Raw genomic sequence first — 23,723 nt, forward strand, 5'->3', positions numbered from 1 at the left:
CCACAATCTTAGTTGTGTGGTTTTTTTTTTAATATTTAGTTTTAAATCAGCTTTTTCACTCTTCTCATTCACCCTCATCAAGACTTTCTTTAGTTCCTCTTCACTTCTGCCATTAGAGTGGTATCATTCACATATCTGAGGTTGTTCATGATTCTCCTACCTATCTTGTTTCCAGCCTAGCATTTCTCATAATGTGCTCAGTGTATAAGTTAAATAAACAGGATGACAACAGACAGCTCTATCGTACTCCTTTATCAATTCTGAACCAATCAGTTATTCCATACAGGGTTCTAATTGTTGCTTCTTGACCTCCATACAGGTTTCTCAGGAGACAGGTAAGATAGTCTGGTATTCTCATCTCTTTAAGTGCTTTCCAGTTTGTTAATGATCCACATAGTCAAAGGCTTTGGCATAGTTGATGAAACAGAGGTAGACGGTTTTCTGGAATTCCCTTGCTTTCTCTGTGATCCAGCAGATGTTGGTAATTTGATCTCTGGTTCCTGTGCCTTTTCTAAACCCTGCTTGGATGTCTGGAAGTTCTTCGTTCACATAATGCTGAAGCCTAGCATGCAAGATTTTAAGTATGCCCTTACTAGCATGGGAGATGAGTACAATTGTCCAATGATTTGAGCATTCTTTAGTACTACCCTTCTTGGGAATTGGGATGAGGATTGACCTCTTCCAGTCCTGCGGCCACTACTGAGTCTTTCAGAATTGCTGACATACTGAGTGCACCACTTTGATAGCATCAATTTTAGAGTTTTGAATAGCTCTGCTGAAATTGCATTACATCCACTAGCTTTACTGACAGCAGTGCTTCCTATGACCCACTTGACTCCACACTCCAGAATGTCTGGCTCTGGGTGACTTACCATACTTTTGTGGTTATCTAGTTCATTGAGATCTTTTTTGTGCAGTTCTTGCATGTTTTCTTTCCATTTCCTCTTGATCTCTTCCACTTCTACTAGGTCTCTAGTGTTTTTGGCCGTTATTGTGCACATCTTTGGATGAAATGTTCCCTTGATATTTCCAATTTTCCTGAAGAGATCTCTAGCCTTTCCCCTTCTGTTTTCCTCTATTTTTATGCACCATTCATTAAAGAAGTCCTTCTTATCTCTCCTTGCTATGCTTTGGAACTCTGTGTTTAGTTGGGTATACCTTTCCCTTTCTCCCTTGCTTTTTACTTCTCTTCTTTCTTCAGCCTCCTCAGATAACCACTTTGCGTTCTTGCTTTTCTTTTTCTTTATGATGGTTTTGCTTCCTCCTGTATAGTATTACAGACCTCAACCCATAGTTCTTCGGGCACACTGTTTACTAAATCTAATGCCTTGAATCTGTCTGTCACCCTACTGCATGTTCATAGGGGATTTGATTTAAGTTTTACCTGGCTGGCCTAGTGGTTTTCCCTGCTTTCTTTAGTTTAAGCCTGCTTTTTGCTATGAGAAACTGATTATCTGAGCCACAATCAGCTCCAGGTTTTGTTTTTGCTGACTGTATACAGCTTCTCCATCTTTGGCTACAAAGAATATAATCAATTTGATTTCGGTATTGACCATTTGGTGATGTCTATGTGTAAAGTTGTCTCTTGTGTTGTTGAAAAAAGGTATTTGCTCTGACCAGTGGATTCTCTTGGCAGAATTCAGTCAGCCTTTGCCCTGCTTCATTTTGAACTCCAAGGCCAAATTTGCCTGTTACTCCAGGTATCTCTTGACTTGCTACTTCTGTATTTCAATCCCCAGTGATGAATAGAACATCTTTTGTTGGTGATAGTTCTAGGAGGGCTTCTAGGTCTTCCTAGAACTGATCAGCTTTAGCTTCTTTGGCGTTAGTGGTAGGAGCATAGACTTGAATTACTGTGGTGCTGAATGACTTGCCTTGGAAACGAACCAAGATCATTCTGTCGTTTATGAGATTGCACCCAAGTACTGCATTTTGGACTCTTGTTGTTTATGAGGGCTACTCCATTTTATTGTTACTAGCACTGTATTGAAGGGATATTGTTAAAATTTTGGTACCAGTTATTTTTTATATATATATAAATAGTATAAGGAATGCAGCATTGAACATCCTTATATACACTGCTTCTTGAAATTTTTGAAGTATATCTGAGGGAAATTACTAATAGTGAATTAACTGGTTTAGTGTCTATACCTTTCCAATTTGATAATATATTATCTAACTGTTCCCCAAATTGTTGAATAATTTCACAGTCTAATTTAAAGAGGCTAAGAGATCCCAGAACTGTTCTGAAAGATTTATGTAAGAAGATTGTGATTTCTTGGTCCATTCTGACATATGATATGGCTTACAACTATAGAGCTATGTGTTTGAGTTATTTCCACCTGAAGCAAGCAAACACATAACTATTCTTCACCGTCAGCTACTGACCTATGTCTCCATTCTTCTTCAGAGCCAACTGCTTAGAAGGCTATACTTACTGTCTTCATCAATTCAATTGCCATTCAATTACATGTTATTGTAAAGTGTTTATGATATTTATCAGTTGCAATTTAATTTTTTAAAGCTTCAGTTTAAGTTAGTTTTGGGGGCGTTGTAACTTTTCACAGAAAATATAATTTTTCTATGTGAAGCAAGAGTTCAAAGAACTCTTTCATGATGTTTCAGTTTGAACAGAAAATCCCCTTATGGAATACCTTTTAGTGTAATACTTGGGTCCATTTGCCATCCTCTCCTCAGATTCTTAAGTAATATGATATTCTATGCTGGGTACAGAAAATTTGTAGAGTGAATTCTACATATGTTACTAATTCTTAGTAAGTAACTAGAGATTAAATGAGATACCCTATGAAATAATTACCTCAAGGGGAGGGTAATAATAGGGATTCTGACCTACAGAATTATTCCTGAGATGTAAACAGCCTATCCACATCTTTTCCATCTACAATTTTTAAAAGAATTAAAAGTTTCAGTTTTTTTACTGAAACCACAGGTTTACTTACATTTTCACCTTAGATGTTGACCTGCTATACTATATCCCCTTTGCTTGTTTTCCTTCAATATCCTTTATAAACCTCTTTTTCTATTCAAGGTCTCAAGTTTTCCTGAAAGTAGAGTGCATGACAGATGGGATCTGGACGTTTCCCATGATGTTGATTGCTACTGAACCTGATGTGGATGGGGTCTTTGATATTGAAGGGGTTGGTTTATTTAAGGAATCTACTGTTGACTTCAGGCTGACAAGTCAGACAAGGTAATACATCAAGCATATGTGTGTAACTCGTTTTGTGAATGTAATTTATGCTGAACTGGGAAACAATTTAAGATGGAAAATTCTATTATGTCATCTTTTTCTGGTGAAGTCAGAGCAGTATTGCTTCTAGGAATCAAAGCTTTATATATTTCATATTTGTTATTTAAAACTTAGAAAATAAAATCTACAAAGTGAATACCAAAGAACAATAAGAACAAGTAAATAGATATTGAAATTTAGAATAATATTTCTATTTGTTTTTCAAAGAGTGTTTTAATGTATTTTTTCAAAGATAGATGGGAGGTTTCTCAGTAAATTTTAATGGTTTGGGGCTATTAAGTAATTTAACTAGGTAGAGGTGATTAGGTAACCTACATTGAGATTCCATTTTCTGTATTATTCTGCTTAGTCACAGCTATCTTTGTTATACTTGTAATAACATAAGCAGCATGACAATAATATATTTACCTTTCTCAGAAGTAAAAAATATTTTTACAGCTTTTTTTGAGATATAACATACTTACCATAAAATTTATCCATTGTCAGTGTACATTTCAATATTTTTAAAAAATATGCACAATTTGCAATCATAGCCACATTCTAGGTTTCAAACTCATCCTTCAGTTTTCACTGCAGTCACTCAGTCATGTCCAACTCTTTGCAACCCCATGGACTGCAGCATGCCAGGCCTACCTGCCCATCACCAACTCCCAGAGTTTACTCAAATTCATGCCTATTGAGTCAGTAATGCCACCCAAGCAGCTCATCCTCTGTCATCCCCTTCTCCTCCCACCTTCAGTCTTTTCCAGCATCAAGGTCTTTTCAAATGAGTCAGTTCTTTACATCACATGGCCAAAGTATTGGAGTTTCAGCTTCAACATCATTCCTTCCAATGAATATTCAGGACTGATTTCCTTTAGGATGGACTGGTTGGATCTCCTTGCAATCCAAGGGCCTCTCAAGAGTCTTCTCCAACACCACGATTCAAAAGCATCAATTCTTCGGCACTCAGCTTTCTTTATAGTCCAACTCTCACATAAGTACATGACTACTGGAAAAACCATCAGTTCAGTTCAGTCTCTCAGTAGTGTCCGATTCTTTGTGACCCCATGAATCACAGCACGCCAGGCCTCCCTGTCCATCACCAACTCCCGAAGTTCACCCAAACTCATGTGCATCGAGTTGGTGATGCCATCCAGCCATCTCATCCTCTGTCGTCCCCTTCTCCTCCTGCCCCCAGTCCCTCCCAGCATCAGGGTCTTTTCCAGTGAGTCAACTCTTCGCATGAGAAGGTCAAAGTATTGGAGTTTCAGACTCAGTATCAGTCCTTCCAATGAACACTCAGGACTGGTCTCCTTTAGGATGGACTGGTTTGGATCCCCTTGCAGTCCAAGGGACTCTCAAGAGTCTTCTCCAATACCACAGTTCAAAAGCATCAATTCTTCAGTGCTCAGCTTTCCTCACAGTCCAACTCTCACATCCATACATGACCACTGGAAAAACCATAGCCTTGACTAGATGGACCTTTCTTGGCAAAGTAATATCTCTGATTTTTAATATGCTGTCTAGGTTGGTCATAACTTTCCTTCCAAGGAGTAAGCGTCTTTTAATTTCATGGCTGCATTAACCATCTGCAGTGATTCTGGAGCCAAAAAAATAAAGCCTGACATGCTTCCACTGTTTCCCCATGTATTTCCCATGAAGTGATGGGACCAGATGCCATGATTTTCATTTTCTGAATGTTGAGCTTTAAGCTAACTTTTTCACTCTCCTCTTTCACTTTCATCAAGAGGCTTTTTAGTTCCTCTTCACTTTCTGCCATAAGGGTGGTGTCATCTGCATATCTGAGGTTATTGATATTTCTCCCGGCAATCGTGATTCCAGCTTGTGCTTCTTCCAGTCCAGCATTTCTCATGATGTACTCTGCATAGAAGGTAAATAAGCAGGGTGACAATATACAGCCTTGACATACTCCTTTTCCTATTTGGAACCAGTCTGTTGTTCCATGTCCAATTCTAACTGTTGCTTCCTGACCTGCATATAGGTTTCTCAAGAGGCAGGTCAGGTGGTCCGGTATTCCCATCTCTTTTAGAATTTTCCACAGTTTATTGTGATCCACACAGTCAAAGTCTTTCGCATAGTCAATAAAGCAGAAATAGATGTTTTTCTGGAACTCTTTCGCTTTTTCGATGATCCAGCGGATGTTGTCAATTTGATCTCTGGTTCCTCTGCCTTTTCTAAAACCAGCTTGAACATCTGGAAGTTCATGTTCACGTATTGCTGAAGCCTGGCTTGGAGAATTTTGAGCATTACTTTACTAGCGTGTGAGATGAGTGCTGTTGTGCAGTAGTTTGAGCATTCTTAGGGATTGCCATTTTTAGTGACTGGAATGAAAACTGACCTTTTCCAGTCCTGTGGCCACTGCTGAGTTTTCCCAATTTGCTGGCATATTGAGTGCAGCACTTTCACAGCATCATCTTTCAGGACTTGAAACAGCTCAACTGGAATTCCATCACCTCCACTAGCTTTGTTCGTAGTGATGCTTTCTAAGGCCCACTTGACTTCACATTCCAGGGTGTCTGGTTCTAGGTGAGTGATCACACCATCATTATTATCTGGGTCATAAAGATATTTTTTATACAGTTCTTCTGTGTATTCTTGCCACCTCTTCTTAATCTCTTCTGCTTCTGTTAGGTCTATACCATTTCTGTCCTTTATTGAGCCCATCTTTGCATGAAATGTTCCCTTGGCATCTCTAATTTTCTTGAAGAGATCTCTAGTCTTTCCCATTCTGTTGTTTTCCTCTATTTCTTTGCATTGTTCACTGAGGAAGGCTTTCTTATCTCTCTTTGCTATTCTTTGAAACTCTGCGTTCACACAGGTATAACTTTCCTTTTCTCCTTTGCTTTTTGCTTCTCTTCTTTTCACAGCTATTTGTAATGTCTCCTCAGACAGTCATTTTGCTTTTTTTGCATTTCTTTTCCTTGGGGATGGTCTTGCTCCCTGTCTCCTGGAAATGTCACAAACCTCTGTCCATAGTTCATCAGGCACTCTGTCTATCAGATCTAATCCCTTGAATCTATTTCTCACGTCCACTGTACAATCATAAGGGATTTGATTTAGGTCGCACCTGAATGGTCTAGTGGTTTTCCCTACTTTCTTCGGTTGAGGTCTGAATCTGGCAATAAGGAGTTCATGATCAAAGAGTTGGACAGTACTGAAGCAACTTAGTACTTAGTTGCTTCAGTACTGTCCAACTCTTTGTGACCCTATGGATTGTAGCCCACCAGTCTCCTCTGTCCATGGGATTCTCCAGGCAAGCATACCATAGTGGGTTTCTATGCCCTCCTCCAGAGGATCTTCCTGACCCAAGGATTGAACCCGCATCTCTTATGTCTGCTGCATTGACAGGTGGGTTCTTTACCACTAGTACATCCATCTCCCTGCAAATTTCCCTCAAACCCCTTTTCAGTCAACCCCTACTCCCACCCCTCGTCTCTGGCAACCATTGATATGCTTTCTGTCTCTGTAACCTTGCCTTTTCTGGATATTTTATATAAATAGAATCATTCATTATGTACTAGATTTTTAGAATAGTTTTTATGCAGTTTTAGGTTTCCAAGAAAAGTGAGAGGAAGGCACAGAGATTTCTCAGTCACCCCCTGCCCCCACACGTGTGTAACCTCCCCCATTATCAACATCACTCACATAAATGGTACATTTTTTAATAAAGCTAGACCTACATTGACACATCATAACCATCCAAAGTTTGTAGTTTCCAATAAGACTAACTTTTGTTGTACATCCTATGAGTTTGGTCAAAAGTATGATGATATATGGGCTTCTCTGATGGCATAGTGGTAAGGAATCCACCTCCCAATGCAGGAGACTCAGGGTCAATCCCTGGGTCAAGAAGATCCCCTGGAGGAGGGCATGGCACCCCATTCCAGTATTCTTGCCTGGATAATTTAATGGGCATAGGAGCCTGACAGGTTACAATTCATGGGGTTGCAATGAGTCGGACACGACTGAGTGATGGAGCACACACATGATGATATATATATATGTCATTATAGTATCATGCAGAGAAAATTCTCTGCCCTAAAAATCCTCTTTGCTCTCCCTATTTATCTCTCTTACCCCACCCTTTGAAACCACGGATCTTTCTATTGTCTCTGTAGCTTTTTTACATAGTCTTTTACAAAATGTCGTGTTGTTGGAATTATATAGTATGCCAGTTCAGTTCAGTCACTTGGTTGTGTCCGACTCTTTGCAACCCCATGGACCGCAGCACACCAGGCCTCCCTGTCCATCACCAACTCCCAGAGCTTGCTTAAACTCATGTCTATTGAGTCGGTGATGCCATCTAGCCATCTTTTCCTCTGTTGTCCCCTTCTCCTCCTGCCTTCAATCTTTCTCAGCATCAGGGTCTTTTCCAGTGAGTCAGCTTTTCCCATAAGGTGGCCGAAGTATTAGAGTTTCAGCTTCAGCATCAGTCCTTCCAATGAACACTCAGGACTGATCTCCTTTAGGATGGACTGGTTGGATCTCCTTGCAGTCCAAGGAACTCTCAAGGATCTTTTCCAACACCACAGTTCAAAAGCATCAATTCTTCAGTGCTCAGCTTTCTTTATAGTCCAACTCTCACATCTATACATGATCACTGGAAATACCAAGGAACATGATTGCTGGATCCTATGGTAAGGGTGGGCTTCCCTGATAGCTCAGTTGTTAAAGAATCTGCCTGCAGTGTGGGAGACCTGGGTTCAATCCCTGGGTTTGGGAAGATCCCCTGGAGAAGGGAAAGGCTATCCACTTCATTATTCTGGCCTGGAGAATTCCTGGACTGTATAGGAGTCACAAAGAGTGTGTTTGGTTTTATCAGAAATGGCCAAACTGCCTTCCAAAGTAGCTGTACCATTTTGCATCCCCCCCAGTAATAAATGAGAGTTCCTGTTGCTCCACATTCTTCCTGGCACTCAGTGGTATTGGTGTTCTTGATTTCAGCCATTCTAACGAAAGTATAGTGGTACCTCACTGTAGGTAGTTTTAGTTTGCATTTCCCTGATGACATTTTCAAATGCTTACTTTCTATATCTTCTTTGGTAAGGTGTCTGATAAGATATTTTGCCCATTTTTAATTGGGTTATTTGTTTTCTTCTGAGTTTTTAGAGTTCTTTGTATATTTTGTATAATAATTATGAGTTTTATCTTTTGCAAGTATGTTCCCCCAGTCAGTGCTTGTCTTCTAATTCTCTTGATATTGTTCTTCTTTTAATGAAGTCTAGCTTATTATTTATTTCATGGAGACTGTGTCTGCTATTGTATCCAATAAGACACCACCATACCCAGGTCATATAAGTTTTCTCTTACATTATCTTCTTGGAGTTTTATAGTTTTTTTGTTTGTTTGTTTCACATTTAGGTTTATGGTCCATTTTAAGTTAGTATTTGTGAGACTCGTAAAGTATGTGTCTTGCTTATTATATTTTTTACATGTGGATGTCATTATTCCAGCACCATTTCTTGAAAATACTATCTTTGTTCCATTGTATTGCCTTTGATCCTTCATCAAAGATCAGTTGACTATATTTATAAGAGTTTCTTTCTGGGCTCTCTATTTGGATCTATTTATCTGTGTGTCTATTCTTTAATAAATACCATATTATGTTAATTATGATAGCTTTATTGTAAGTCTTCAAGTCAGGTAGTATTAGTACTCCAACTTGGTTCTTGTTCTTCAATACTGAGCTGGATATTCTGAGTCTTTTGCATCTCTATATAATCCATTTGCTGATATTCATAAATTAACTTCCTGGGATTTTGTTTGGGATTGCATAGAATCTACAGGTCAAATTGAGAAGGACTGCCATCTTGACAATATTCTTAGTGAATATATTCATGAATCTTCTTATTCATGAATATAACATATTTCCCCATTTATTTAGTTGTTACTTACTTTCATTTATCAGAGTTTTGTAGTTTTTCTCATATACATCCTGTACATATTAGCAAATTTATACGTAAGTATTTCATTTTAAGAGATGCTAATATAAATGATCTTGGTATTCAATTCCAAAATTTACTTGTTCATTGTTAATGTACAGAAAGCAATTGTATTTTGTACATTAATCTTATATCCTTCAACCTTGCTATAATTGCCTATCAGTTCCAGGGATTTTATTGTAGAGTCTTTGGTAATTTCTACATAGATGATCTATCAGCTGCAAATAAAGACAGATTTATGTCTTTCTTCCCAACCTAAATATCTTTTGTTTCCTTTTCTGGCTTTACTGCATTAACAAGGATTTGCATATGAGATTGAGAAGAAGTGATGGGAGGAGACATGTTTGCTTTTATGTGATCTTAGTGGCAAAGTTAGAAGTTTCTTACCATTAAATATGATCTTGACAGTAGGATTTTTGTAGACAGTTTTTAGCAAGTTGAGGAAGTATACCTCTATTCCTAATTAACTGATAGTTTTTATCATTAATGGGTGTTGGATTTTATCAAATGCTTTTTCTGTATCTATAGATATAATCATGTACTTTTTATTCTTTTTAAGTCTGTTGACATGATGAATTTCATTAATTGATTTTCAAATATTGAACCAACCCTGCATATCTGGGATAAATCATATTTGATCATGGTATATAACTCTTTTTATACTTTTTTTGATGCTATTATAATGAAATTATTTTATTTCTTTTTTCAGATAGTTCACTGTTTTCTTATTGTATGGAAAGCCAACTGATTTTTGTATGTGGATTTTGTGTCCTTCAATTTTATTGAATTCAGTTATTCTAACAATTTTTGGGTGGAGTCTTTCAGACTTTCTATGTATAATGTTAGTTGCTCAGTCATGTCCAATTCCTTGTGACCCCATGGACTGTAGCACATCAGGCTCCTCTGTCCATGGGAATCTCCAGGCAAGAATACTGGAGTGGGTTGCCATTTCCTTCTCTAGGAGATCTTCCTAACCCAGGGGTCAAACCCAGGTCTCCTGTGTTGCAGGCAGTTTCTATACTGTTAGAGCTACCTGGAATTGTGTCATTAGCAAACAGACAGTTTTACTTCTTCCTTTCTGATTTGGATATCTTTTATTTATTTTTCTTGCTTAATTGCTCTGGCTCAGACTTCCAGTACTATGTTGAATAGAAGTGGTGAGAATGAGCACCCTTGTCTTGTTCCTGATCTTAGAGGAAAAGTTTTCAGCCTTTCAACATTAAGTATAATGTTAGTTGTGGGCTTGTCATATATGGCCTTTATTATGTTGAGTCACATTCCTTCTAAGTCAGTTTTGTTGAGAGTTTTTATCATGAAAGGATTTTAAATTTTGTCAAATGGTTTTTCTGTAGCTGTTGAAAGTATCATATGATTTTTATCTTTCACTGTATTAATGTGGTGTATCACATTTACTGATTTGTATATGTTGAACTATCTTTGCATCCCAGGGATAAATCCCACTTCATTTTGGTGTATGAGACTTCTAATGTACTATTGAATTAAGTTTCCTAGTATTTTATTGAGAATTTTCACACCTATATTCATTAGGTCCCTGGAGGAGGAAATGGCAGCCCTCTCCAGTATTCTTGCTTGGAGAATCTCATGGACAGAGGGGCCTGATGGGCTACAGTCCATAGGGTCACAAAGAGTCGGAAATGACTAAAGCGACTTAGCATGCACACACACACACATTCATCAGGTATATTGGCTTGAATGTTTCTTTCCTTGAAATGTCTTCATCTGCCATTGGCATGTGGATATTGCTGACCTCATAAAATGAGCTTAGGAGTGTCCCCTCCTCTCCAATTGTTTTGGAAAGTTTAAGAAAGATTAACATTCATTCTTTTAAAAATACTTGGTACAGTTCACTGATGAAACCATCTTGTCCTGGGCTTTTTTTGTTCGGAGCTAGTAGATTACTGATCCAATCTCCTTACTTATTGTGTTGCTGTCTTCTCATTTGAAGTAGTAGTCACCTCCTCCAGTTTTTGCTGACTGTCTTCAGGAGTTAAATACCTTCTTTCCATCCTACTCGAGATTCCAAGGATTTCTCAGACCTTTTCTCTGTGTATTCCTGTTCCACACCTCTTCCTCTTGTCTCATGGCAGAATACTAAAGCTTGTATGCCTTCTCTTGATCTTGTCAAGCCAGTTCTAATGCTGACAAGCCTCCCTTTTGCTTTTCCTAAAGCAATGCTAAATGTTCAACATTATGGTTTCCTACAGCCCCTCAGAGTTGGGCCTGCTTTCTACAGATGCTCACTAGCCATCTGCAAAGGCTCAGTATTGCTGCTCTTGGGAACTCAGACCAGCCACAGGATGAGGGTGTGTGGGAGCAGGGTACCCAGAGTGTTGGGGATACTTATAGACAAGCTGGGGGAAGTGCAGTAAAGAAGTTTCCATTGTCTCATTGGTGGGCCTTCTGGATAGAGTATGTGATATAGTTAGTAAGTGCCATGTCCATTTAGTGACCTCTAAGAGCCCTATTCTTTGCTCTTCCAGCCACTCCCCAGCGAAGTACTCATTTACAGTCTCACTTTCCTCCATAGGAGAAATCACAAGCTGAGAAGTTCTCTCTGGGCACTGAGCTGTGGCACTCTGGGGGAAGGCTCACACTCCTAAAGTGACATTGTTTTGCTTACTCTATGCAATGTGTCCAGTTTGAATTTTTTTGTTTGTTTTGTTCCAACGGTGTGCTGGGACCTCTCCCCTGGACTCCTGGACTTCTACAAAGACTCTCTGTCTGTCCACTGGTAATTGTCTAAACCAGTGCTCTCCAGGGACAGTTCCAGGACCATGGCCAAGAATGGCTGGAATTGGTTCACAGGCTACCTTAGGGTCTACAGCCAGAATTGAGTTCCATATGCCTGTCACCCTACACAGGGATGTGTGAATCCTCCCAGGTCCTTGGGCATATGGCACTGATGACATAACCAAAGCCAACTTGAGCTATGACTAAGTCCTTCGGGGTATGGAGCTGTTTGCCATAGCCACAGTTAGCAAGTCAGCCACCTGGTTGTGGGCCTGCATTATCAAAATGGCTCCCCTCATTCTTAGACTGAACCAGAGTTTCATAATCTCCTACCTAGGTACTTTTGTCCATGGATGGATGTGAAATTATTCTTGTTGTGGAGGATATGGGTGAGGAACATCTTATTCAGTCATCTTGCTGAGTTCACTCCTGTTTTGATCTTTATTTTCTAGTTTCTTGAAGTGGGAGTTTAGATTACTAATTGGAGATCTTTTTATTCTGTTGTAAATATTTTTTTTGTGATAAATTTCCCTGTGGGTACTACTTTAGTTGCATTTCACAAACTTTGATTGGTTGTATGTTCATATTCATTTGGCTCTAAATGTATATTTTTATTTCCGTTGAGAGTCCTCATTTGACCTCTGGGTTATTTGGTAGAGTACTGTTTTAGTTACAACTGTTTTAGAGGATTTCTGTTGTCTTTCCATTATTGACTTCTAGTTTGATTCTATTCTGGTCACAGAACATACTCCATAAATTCATTATATATTTATTGAAAAGAATAGATATTATTCTTTTGTCAGCTGGAGTGTTCTACACATATCTGTTACAGCCTGTTGGTTGATCAGATTTTTTAATTCCTTTGTTTCCTCACTGATTTTCTGTCCCATTGTTTTCTAAATTGATGAGAGGAGTATTTAAACCCCAGGACATAATTTTGCATTTATTTATTTCTCTTTTAAATTATGTCTTTGCTACATATATTTATGAAGTTCTGATATTTAGTACATGAAAATGTAGGATTCTTGTGTCATTTTGTCATATTTACTCTTTGTCATTATATATCTCTTTTTGTCTGATACATATATTAGCTTTGAAGTCTACTTAATCTGATATTTATATAGGTACTCCTGCTTTACTCTTGCTTTTTATAAAAATTAATATTTTCATGGTATAATGCTTTTCATACTTTTATTTTCAGTCTACCTATATCACTAAAGGTGAAGTGTAGTTTTTACATACAGCATATAATTTGATCATCCTTTTAAATTGACTTCCATTGGTGTACATTTACATCAATAACATTTAAAGTAAGGATTGATATATTAGGTTTATTTCTATAATTTCATTGTTCATTTTGTTTGTTCATTTTGTTTCTTTTATCTGTTTTCCTTTTCTTGCCTTTGTATTGGTAAATTGAACTGATTTTAAAATCCATTGTTATTTATCTGTAGTATTTTTAAATACATATCACTGTATAGTTTGTGTTTAATAATTACCTTTTTATAATATTCATATGCAACATACCACAGTCTACTGCTATAGACATTTTGCTACAATAAGGGTAGAAACTTCATTTATATCGGTTCCTTTATTCCTCTCAATTTTTAAATGTAAAATCATGACATAAATTGAGTACCATGAATGATGATGTTATAATCTTTGCTTCAGTTGTAAGATATTATAAAAACTCATCAAAAGAACGATAGTCCATTATGTGCTGAGCTGTGCTTAGTCACTCAGTTGTGTCTGACTCTTTCAACCCCATGGAATTGTAGTCCCCCAGACTTTCAGTGGTCATGTATGGATGTGAGAGTTGGACTGTGAATAAAGCTGAATGCTGAAGAATTGATGCTTTTGAACTGTGGTGTTGGAGAAGACACTTGAGAGTCCCTTGGACTGCAAGGAGATCCAACCAGACCATTCTGAAAGAGATCAGCCCTGGGATTTCTTTGGAGGGAATAACGCTAAAGCTGAAACTCCAGTACTTTGGCTACCTTATGCGAAGAGTTGACTCATTGGAAGAGACTCTGATGCTGGGAGGGATTGGAGGCAGGAGGAGAAGGGGACGACAGAGGATGAGATGGCTGGATGGCATCACTGACTCAATGGACATGAGTCTGAGTGAAGTCTGGGAGTTGGTGATGGACAGGGAGGCTTGGCGTGCTGCGATTCTTGGGGTCACAAAGAGTCGGACACGACTGAGTGACTGAACTGAACTGAACTGAACTGAGGCTCCTCTGTCCATGGGGGTTCTCCAGACAAGAATATTGGAGTGGGTTGCCATGCTTTCCTCCAGGGGATCTTCCCAACCCAGGGATCAAACCCAGGTCTCCTGCACTGCAGGCAGATTCTTTACTGTCTGAGCCATTAGGGAAGCCCATACCTACCTCTATTTTTATCCATTCCTTTGTTTTTCCTTCCTCCTGAAACCTCAGCCTCTTCTTGTTCTAATTTCCTTTTTGTTAAAGAAGTCCTTGAGCTCTTTTTAAAGATTAGCTCTGCTGCTGCTGCTAAGTCACTAGTGACACATTATTTTAGCTTTCCTTAATCTGAGATTGCTGCTACTGCTACTGCTGCTAAGTTGCTTCAGTCGTGTCCGACTCTGTGCGACCCCATAGACGGCAGCCCACCAGGCGCCCCCGTCCCTGGGATTCTCCAGGCAAGAACACTGGAGTGCGTTGCCATTTCCTTCTCCAATAATCTGAGATTATTCCTTTATTATGGAAGAATACTTTTACTTGATATAGAATTCATGATTCAGAGTTCTTTTCCTTCATCTCTTGAAAAAATATACCACTTCCTTATGGCTTGCTTGGTTCCAAGGAGAAATGTGCTGTCATTTGAACTGTTGCTTCCCTATAGGTAACATTTTATTTCTTCCTAGTTTCTTTCAGGATGTTTTACTTAATTTTAGTCTTGAGAGTTTAATTATGATGAGTTTTGTCATATAATATCTACTGTCATTATTAGTCTGAGTTCAATGAAGACAGGAACTCAGACTACCCTAGTCAGTCCCAGATATATAAGGGATGCTTGATAAAATGCCCTGAAAGAATGAAAACCCCCAGGCACTTTGGTTATCATTGAATGTAAATTTACTTTAAAGTACACTTGGAGATAAAACAGAAGCTTGGTGTATTTCTTAGGTTTCTGGGATTTAATGGCACATAGGTTATATCCTGTTTCTTTTGAGTTACCTTTTAAAACTCTTTAAAAACATTTTTAAAAATTCATTCAGAGTTATTTAAAGTTATTTGTACCCTTATGTACTACATAAAATTCTCATATCAATATATTTGGTATCTTTTCATAGTAAGTTGTTCATTGTAATAAAAAATTTTAATGAGTTGATCAGCTCCAAATAAACACAGTTATGGGCATCATTGGAGCTCTGCTCTTTTAATAACTTATTAATTATCCTTAACTAATTGACCTATAAAACTTTCTGAGTTGGTCAATTTTAAAATATACCCTGTGCAATCAGAAGTACAAAAATTAATATCTGTTTATTGGCAGGCAGGAAATTTTAATATAATACCTGTTTACTTTGAGAAAGCTGCTCTTGAGCAGGAAATCAATATTCATTCATCCAGTTATTTTTTTTTTCTTTTGATATTTGCTTGGCATTTGTCTTTGGTACCTGTGAATCTGATAAAGTTTTAAGTTTAAAGTTAAAATTCCTTCATTCAGTTTTGTTTGTGTATTTGCCGACACATTTGGGCTTTGTCCATGGTGTTTGCTACTACAAATCTGCTTGACATAATCTGAAACACATTTCCCAAATAGGTGAAAATTAACTAAAGGGATGCAATGTAGATGCTACCAAAAATATGAGAAAGTGAACAGATTTCATAACTTGTATGAGCCTTTAGTGAGTTAAATTATCTTTCTTCTTTCTTGTTTGTTGCTGTTATTGTTGTTCAGTCGCTCAGATGTGTCCATTTCTTTGCGACTTCAATGGACGGCAGCACCCCAGACTTCCCTGTCCTTCACTAGCTCCTGGAGTTTGCTCACATTTACGCCCCTTGAGTCGATGATGCCATCCAACCATCTCATCCTCTGTGGTCCCCTTCTCCTCCTGCCTTCAATCTTTCCCAGCATCAGGGTCTTTTCTAATGGAGTCAGCTCTTTGCATCAGGTGTCCAAAGTATTGGAGCTTCACCTTCAGCATCAGTCCTTCCAATGAACATTCAGGGTTGATTTCCTTTAGGACTGATGGGTTTAATCTCCTTGCTGTCCAAGGGACTGTCAAGAATCTTCTCCAGCACCACAGTTCAAAAGTGTCAGCTCTTCAACACTCAGCGTTCTTTCTGATCCAACTCTCATATCCACACATGACTACTGCAAAAAACCATAGCTTTGACTATACAGACCTTTGTAGGCAAAGTAATGTCTCTGCTTTTTAAAGACAGTCTAGGTTTGTCATCGGAGAAGGCAATAGCAACCCACTCCAGTACTCTTGCCTGGAAAATCCCATGGACAGAGGAGCCTGGTAGGCTGCAGTCCATGGGGTTGCAAAGAGTCAGACAGGACTGAGCGACTTCACTTTCACTTTTCACTTTCATGCACTGGAGAAGGAAATGGCAACCGACTCCAGTGTTCTTGCCTGGAGAATCCCAGGGAAGGCGGAGCCTGGTGGGCTACTGTCTATGGGGTCGCACAGAGTTGGACACGACTGAAGCGACTTAGCAACCAGCAGCAGCAGCAGGTTTGTCATAGCTTTTCTTCCAAGGAGCAAGCTTCTTTTAATTCTATTGCTGCAGTCACCATCTGCAGTGATTTCAGAGCCCTAGAAAAAACAGTCTATCAGTATTTTCATTTTTTCCCTATCTATTTGCCTTGAAGTGATGGGTCCAGATGCCATGATCTTCATTTTTTGAATATTGAGTTTTAAGCCAGCTTTTTCACTCTCCTCTTTCCCCTTTATCAAGAGGCTCTTTAGTTTTTCTTCACTTCCTGCCATCAGGGTGTTGTCTTCTGCGTGTCTGAGGTTATTGATGTTTCTCTCAGCAGTCTTGATTCTAGCTTGTGCTTCATCCATCCTGGCAATTTGCATGATTGACTCTGCATATAAGTTAAATAAGCAGGGTAACACCTTGACATACTCCTTTCCTAATTTTGAACCAGTCCATTTTTCCATGTCTGGTTCTAACTGTTGACCTGAATACAGGTTTCTTAAGAGACAAGTAAGGTGGTCTGATATTCCCGTCTCTTTCAGAATTTTCCAAGTTTGTTGTGATCGACACAGTCAAAGGCTTTGGTGTAGTCAATGAAGCAGAAGTAGATGTTTGTCTGGAATTACCTTGCTTTTTCTATGATCCAATGGATGTTGGTAATTTGATCTCTGGTTCCTCTGCCTTTTCTAAATCCAGCTTGCACATCTGGAAGTTCTCAGTTCACATACTGTTAAAGCCTAGCTTGAAGGATTTTGAGCATTACCTTGCTAGCATGTGAAATGAGTTCAGTTGTATAGTAGTTTGAACATTGTTTGGCATTGCCCTTCTTTGGATTGGAATAAAAACTGACCTTTTCCAGTCTTGTGGCCACTGCTGAGTCTTCCGAATTTGCTGGCATATCGATTGTGACACTTTAACAGCATCATCTTTGAAATAGCTCACCTGGAATTCCATCACCTCCACTAGCTGTATTTATAGTAATGCTTCCTAAGGCTCAGTTGACTTCACACTCCTGGATATCTGGTTCTAGGTGAGTTGATCACACCGTCATGGTTATCTGTGTCATTAAGACCTTTTTATACTGTTCTTTTGTGTATTCTGGCCACCTCTTCTTAATCTCTTCTGCTTCTGTTAGGTCTTTGCTACTTGAGATCTCTAGTCTTTCCCATTCTGTTGTTTTCCTCTATTTCTTTGCATTGTTCACTTAAGAAGGCTTTCTTATCTCTCCTTGCTATTCTTTGGAACTCTGCATTCAGATAGGTATATCTTTCCTTTTCTCCTTTGTGTTTTGTTTATCTTCTTTTCCCAGCCATTTGTAAGGCCTCCTCAGACAACCATTTTTCCTTGTTGCATTTCTTTTTCTTGGGGAAGGTTTTGTTCAACACTTCCTAGACAATGTTATTAAACTCTGTCCATAGTTCTTCAGGCATTCTGTCTGTCAGATCTTATCCCTTGACTCTATTTGTCACTTCTACTGTATATCATATCAGATTTTATTTAGGTCATACCTGAATGGTCTAATGGGTTTTCCTACTTTCTTCAATTTAAGTCTGAATTTGGTAATAAGGAGTTCATGATCTGAGCCACAGTCAGTTCCCAGTCTTGTTTTTGTTGACTATATAGAATTTCTCCATCATCGGCTACAAAGAATGTAATCATATTTTTGTATGGACCATCTGGTGATGTCCATGTGTAGAGTCTTCTCTTGTATTATTGGAAGAGGCTGTTTGCTATGACCAGTGTGTTCTCTTGGCAAAACTCTGTTAGGCTTTGCTATGCTTCATTTTGTAATCCAAGGCCAAACTTGACTGTTACTCCAGGTATCTCTTGACTTCTTACTTTTGCATTCCAGTCCCCTATGATGAAAAGAACATCTTTTGGGGGACCTTTAATGAGTAAAATTTTGTTTCTTCTTTCTTGTTTGTGGAAAATATATAATCCATAGAGTTCATAGTATCTGAACCATTCTATTCTGTCCTTGTTGATTTTTTATAATATTATCCTGCATTTAATTTAATGAAAATGCAGGAACTATAGCATTTGAATTCAAGATAACATAAATTCCATCCTTCATTGCCTCGTGTGATTGCTCTGAACAGATACAATTATATAACTTAGTCATTAGTTATAAGACATTATAATTTAAAAATCAGAAAAGTTTGGATGATACTCATAAAGGAAAACACTCAATAAAGATATAAAATGAAATGTGTGAGTTTTCTAGAAGAATTTCATCAGGATTATTACTATCTAAATTGAAAGGTAAATCATTTTCATAAATGTACTTTGTCTCTAAATCTAATTGTAAGCTATGCCTTCATTTAGATAGTTGGAGAGATAGGCCGAGGCCCTTGTTTACCATCAGAAGGAAGGATGAACAGGAACAGGTTATATCCTATTGAATATCCACTTTAATTCAGAAACCAGTATGATTATTCTTCCACTGTCTTGGGTAATGTCATCCTAGGTTGTGTATACTATGACCATAATAATGTTAATATTTTACACATGTGCTCAGCCTGATATTTTTCCACAATAAAAGGTCAGGATTATATCTATGTCTCACTTAGCCTTTTCAAAAGAAAAATTATGAGCTTAGTCCTTACTTTCTTGGTTCCCCTAGTTAATTCTTCTCCATCCATTTGCAATGGATTTAGATCATTTCCTTATACCTTGACTTGACCTTTGGAAAAATATAAGATAACTGCAAAGTCAATTTCTTCAGACTACTTTTCAGTTTATTTTTGTGTCTTTATGGGGTATCTTGATTTCTAAAGGTCTTTGACATAATTTTTTATGAATACAACCAGAAAACATATGACATATGTTTCACTCCCTAACACAATAAAATTTGTTCCCTAATGCCCTTGTATTTTTCTATAAGAAAAAAAAAAAGGCAATAATGGCAGTGTATTTGTATAGAGGAAGCAAAAGAGAAACAACCATTCTGCTTCATTATAGTTATCTGCATTCATTTTTAATTAACATTACAAATGTTCTCTTAGATACTTTCTTTAAAATTAAAGTATCCAGTATCTTTCATTCTGATATATTTCTGCAAGCATTAAGTTGTATGAGAGTCTCAACAGAAATGTGAAATATACCTACTTCTTTAGGTTTCAGTATATTTTCCTGGTAGATGAATGCATTTATCATAAGTAATTGTATTTTTCAAGAGCACTCACAATATGAAATACATTTTGATTCTTATGTTCTGACAACCTTCTTATACTGAGTTAATGACTTAAAGTTACTGAGAAACCTAAAAATGTCAAAATAATATATATATATATTTAATGTATAGCTTTTGATTTTGTTCAATTTTGGTTTTGAGGATATAATAATTAACACCTTATACTATGAACACAGGAGGTTTTCTTTTTTTGAGATTTAACAGAAAATTCTACAGGTTTGGGTTACATTTCTGTTATAGCTTAATGATTGAGGTTCCCTTAGGAGGCTGCAGTCACATGTTGGCAATATTCAAAGCCATCTTAAGGTTTGATTGAGCTAGCTCATCAAAATGGTTAACAAAACTAGAAGTTAATGCTACTTATTATCTATTAGTGCAGCTGTTATTGGCTAATGGTGCCTACATGCAGTCTCTATGTAATGTGTGTCTCAAGTAGTTGAATTTTATATACAGTGACTGGTTTCCCACAGTGTGTAGTCCAAAAGAACTACAGAGCATTTTCTGATATAGAACTAGAATTTATGCAGCTTTATTTAGCTACTTTTTATTGGCTACAGGAGAATCACTGTGTTGATTTAGATAGTGAAAGGGACTACCAGTCAGTCAGTTCAGTCACTCAGTTGTGTCCGACTCTTTGTGACTCCATGGACTGCAACACGCCAGGCTTCCCTGTCCATCACCAACTCTTGGAAACTCATGTCCATCAAGTCAGTGATGCCATCCAACCATCTCATCCTTTGTCGTCCCCTTCTCCTCCTGCCTTCAATCTTTCCCAGCATTTTGGGGATAATTGAAAACTAGCCCATGCCAGTTCTGTCTTTAAATTCGTTTTAGTTGTCCCAATGCTGTACTATACTCCTGAATATATCCACTCAATGTTCCATCCCTGGGGGGCTATACCTAAGTAGATATTAGAAATCTCAGGTCATCCAGATGACCCTTGAAACTTGGGGGAGTGATGTGAGATAGACTGACCTAATCATATTTAGTACTTGACCAGCTTCCCCACAAACCAACTCAATGCTCAACATCTCCTTTTTCTCTCTCATCAAGTGTAAATTAAGTTCTGAAGAGAAATGACTCTGTGCCCTGGTGACTACACATTTTTCTTATTTGCTGGGCATGAGGAGAAGGGAAAAGAGAAGAACAAAAAGCGTGACAAACAATGAGATGGTGGCTATTCTATCTTCTAAATTAAATGATCTCTAAAATGTAAGGCCCACAGGAGAGGAGGAAAGAGAAAAAGGCTCAAAGAAGACTATTTTAAGGAGTACATGTCACTTTGTGTTTTCCTTATTTAAAGGACCAGAGTTTGTCTAGGGATAATTTAAGTATGATGATTCATACCTAAAATTTGCATTTTAAATACTTTGCATCCTCTGAAGAGTTAGGATAGACACATTATAGAGTTCAAAGTATCAGAACAGCTTATATATTATTCTTAATGATCTTGTAATCTTAAAAACTAAAAATACTGTGTTTCTAGTAAAAAGCTGTGTTTAGTCTGGGATAGTAATGAGCCCAGTTTGGTGATTATTCAAGATCATTATATTTTTCTTATTCCTTTGTTTGCCTTGCCAAAGAACAACACAGTAAACACAATAGTAAATACACAATAGTAAATATTTGCTTCATTCCTACTAAATATTTAGCAGAGTAACATTATTTAATTTTCATACAACTACTTAGATATCACTGTCTCCAATTTACCAAAGACACGCACTGTGTCTCCAGTTTACCAAAGACACACACACTCACACACACACACATCTTTACACAATCACATCAAAGAATGGGTAGTATGTAGTGGGCACAGTGTCCATTTAGATAAGATACCCCAGATCCTGTCTCCCCTTCTCCAATCCCAACTCAACAGAAAATCTTTGGTCACATACCTGTCCCAGCTTGGAGTCCTGTAAACCTCAGATTCAGGCCATTCTGAATGGTGATAGGCTAAAGAATATGTCAGACCCCTGAGCTATATTTTCAATATCAATAGCCTTGGGAAAGCTGATTAAAATTTTATATTACTTTATTTATTATGTATTTATTTTGTGACACTGCATGGCATGTGGGATCTTAGTTCCCCAACCAGGGATCAAACCCTTGCCTCCTGCATTGGAAGCACAGAGTCTTAACTACTGAACCACCAGGAAGTCCCCACAAATCTCTGTTCTTTTAGAAGGTTAAACCTAGCATTAACTTTGGCACATGTAAGCAGAATAGGTGCCCTACTGGATAGTATAATGTAAGAAATGCCACATACAGAAAGGAATAATTTCTATAATTATCTGTCATCAACGTGATTTGAAATTTTCTGATCAGAGGCTTACCTTTTGTATATTTAAATTTTTCCCAGCTTCACTAAGGTATGATTGACAAGTGTATATATTTAAGGTAAACAATGTGATGAATAAATACAATATATACTGTGAAATGATTCTTCCAATCAGGTTAACCTGTTCAGCACATCACATAGTTTATCTTTTGGTGTGTGTGGTAAGAACACTAAAGATCTGTCTTAGCAGATTTCAACTGTACAACAATGCATTATTAGCAACTATAGGCTCTATGCTATACATTTGATCTCTAGAATCTATTTATCTTATTAATATAGCTGAAAATTTGTACCCTTTAACCAATATTCCCTATTTCCTCTAACCCCTAGCCCCTGGCAACCATTGTTCTACTCTCTGCTTCTGTGAGTTCAACCTTTTTAGATTCTGTATTTAAGTGACATCGTGCAAAATTTATTTTTCTGTATCTGGCTTATTTTACTTAGTGTAATCTCCTCAGGCTTCATCTATGTTGTCCCAAATGGCAAGAGTTCCATCTTTTTTATGGCTCAATATTAGTTCACTATGTACATATACCACATTTTCTTTATTCATCTGTAGGCAGAGACTTGGGCTATTTCCATATCTTGGCTATAATGACTAATGCTATAATAACATGGGGGTGCAGATACATCTTTGAGATACTAATTTCATTTCCTTTAGATATATGCCTATAAGTAGGATTGCTGGATCATATGGTAATTCAATTTTAGTTTTTTGAGGAAACTTCATCAAGTTTTCCGTAATGTCTATACCAAATTTTAAATCCCACCAGCAGTGTTAAGTGGTTTTCTTTATTCCACATTCATGCTAACACTTATTTTTTGACTCTGTGATAGTAACAATCCTAACAGATATGAGGTGATATCCCATAGTGATTTTGATTTGCATTTCCTTGATGAATAGTGATATTGAGAACTTTTCATATACTTGTTGGCCATTTGTATGTCTTCTTTGGAAAAATATCTCTTGAGGTCCTCTGCCCATTTTTAATAGGGTTATTTGTGGGTTTTCTTGCTATTGAGTTCTGTGAGTTCCTTATATATTTTAGATAACATCCCCCATTAGATACATGATTTGAAAATATTTTCTCCCTGTCCAAAGGTCACCTTTTCATTTGGTTGATTTCTTTTCCTTTGCTGTGCAGAAATTTTTTAGTGTGATATAGTCCTATTGCTTATTTTTGCTCTTGATTCCAGTGCTTTTGCTGTCATATTTGAAAAGTCTTTTTCATGCTATTTTAAATAGGATTGTTTTCTTAATCTCTTTTTCAAATAGTTCATTGTTAGTGTATAGTAACGCAACTCATTTTTGTATGTTGATTTTATATCCTGCAACTTTCCTGAATTCACTTATTATGTAAAGTTTTTTTTTCTGGAATCATTGTACAAATAAAATCAAAGATAATGATCTTAGAAGAAAAGCTTTTAGTCTTTCAATGTTGAATATATTAGCTGTGGACTTTTCATATGCGGCCTTTTTTATGTTGAAGTAATTTTCTTCTGTTCCTAAATTGTTGAGTGTTTTTATAATAAAGTGGTGTTAAAT

General features: G+C 37.5%; 1 protein-coding gene across 1 annotated transcript in view; it reads left to right on the plus strand.

Annotated features, from left to right (window-relative positions):
• CFAP47 (cilia and flagella associated protein 47) overlaps positions 1 to 23,723 on the plus strand; it is a 507,952-nt gene that overhangs the window by 468,977 nt on the left and 15,252 nt on the right. The window contains exon 62 of the mRNA XM_070291173.1: positions 3,050 to 3,211. Coding sequence (XP_070147274.1) covers positions 3,050 to 3,211 — 162 coding nt within the window. The remainder of the gene's footprint in view (positions 1 to 3,049; positions 3,212 to 23,723) is intronic.

Source organism: Ovis canadensis, chromosome X (assembly GCF_042477335.2).
Source record: "Ovis canadensis isolate MfBH-ARS-UI-01 breed Bighorn chromosome X, ARS-UI_OviCan_v2, whole genome shotgun sequence".
NCBI lineage: Eukaryota > Metazoa > Chordata > Mammalia > Artiodactyla > Bovidae > Ovis > Ovis canadensis.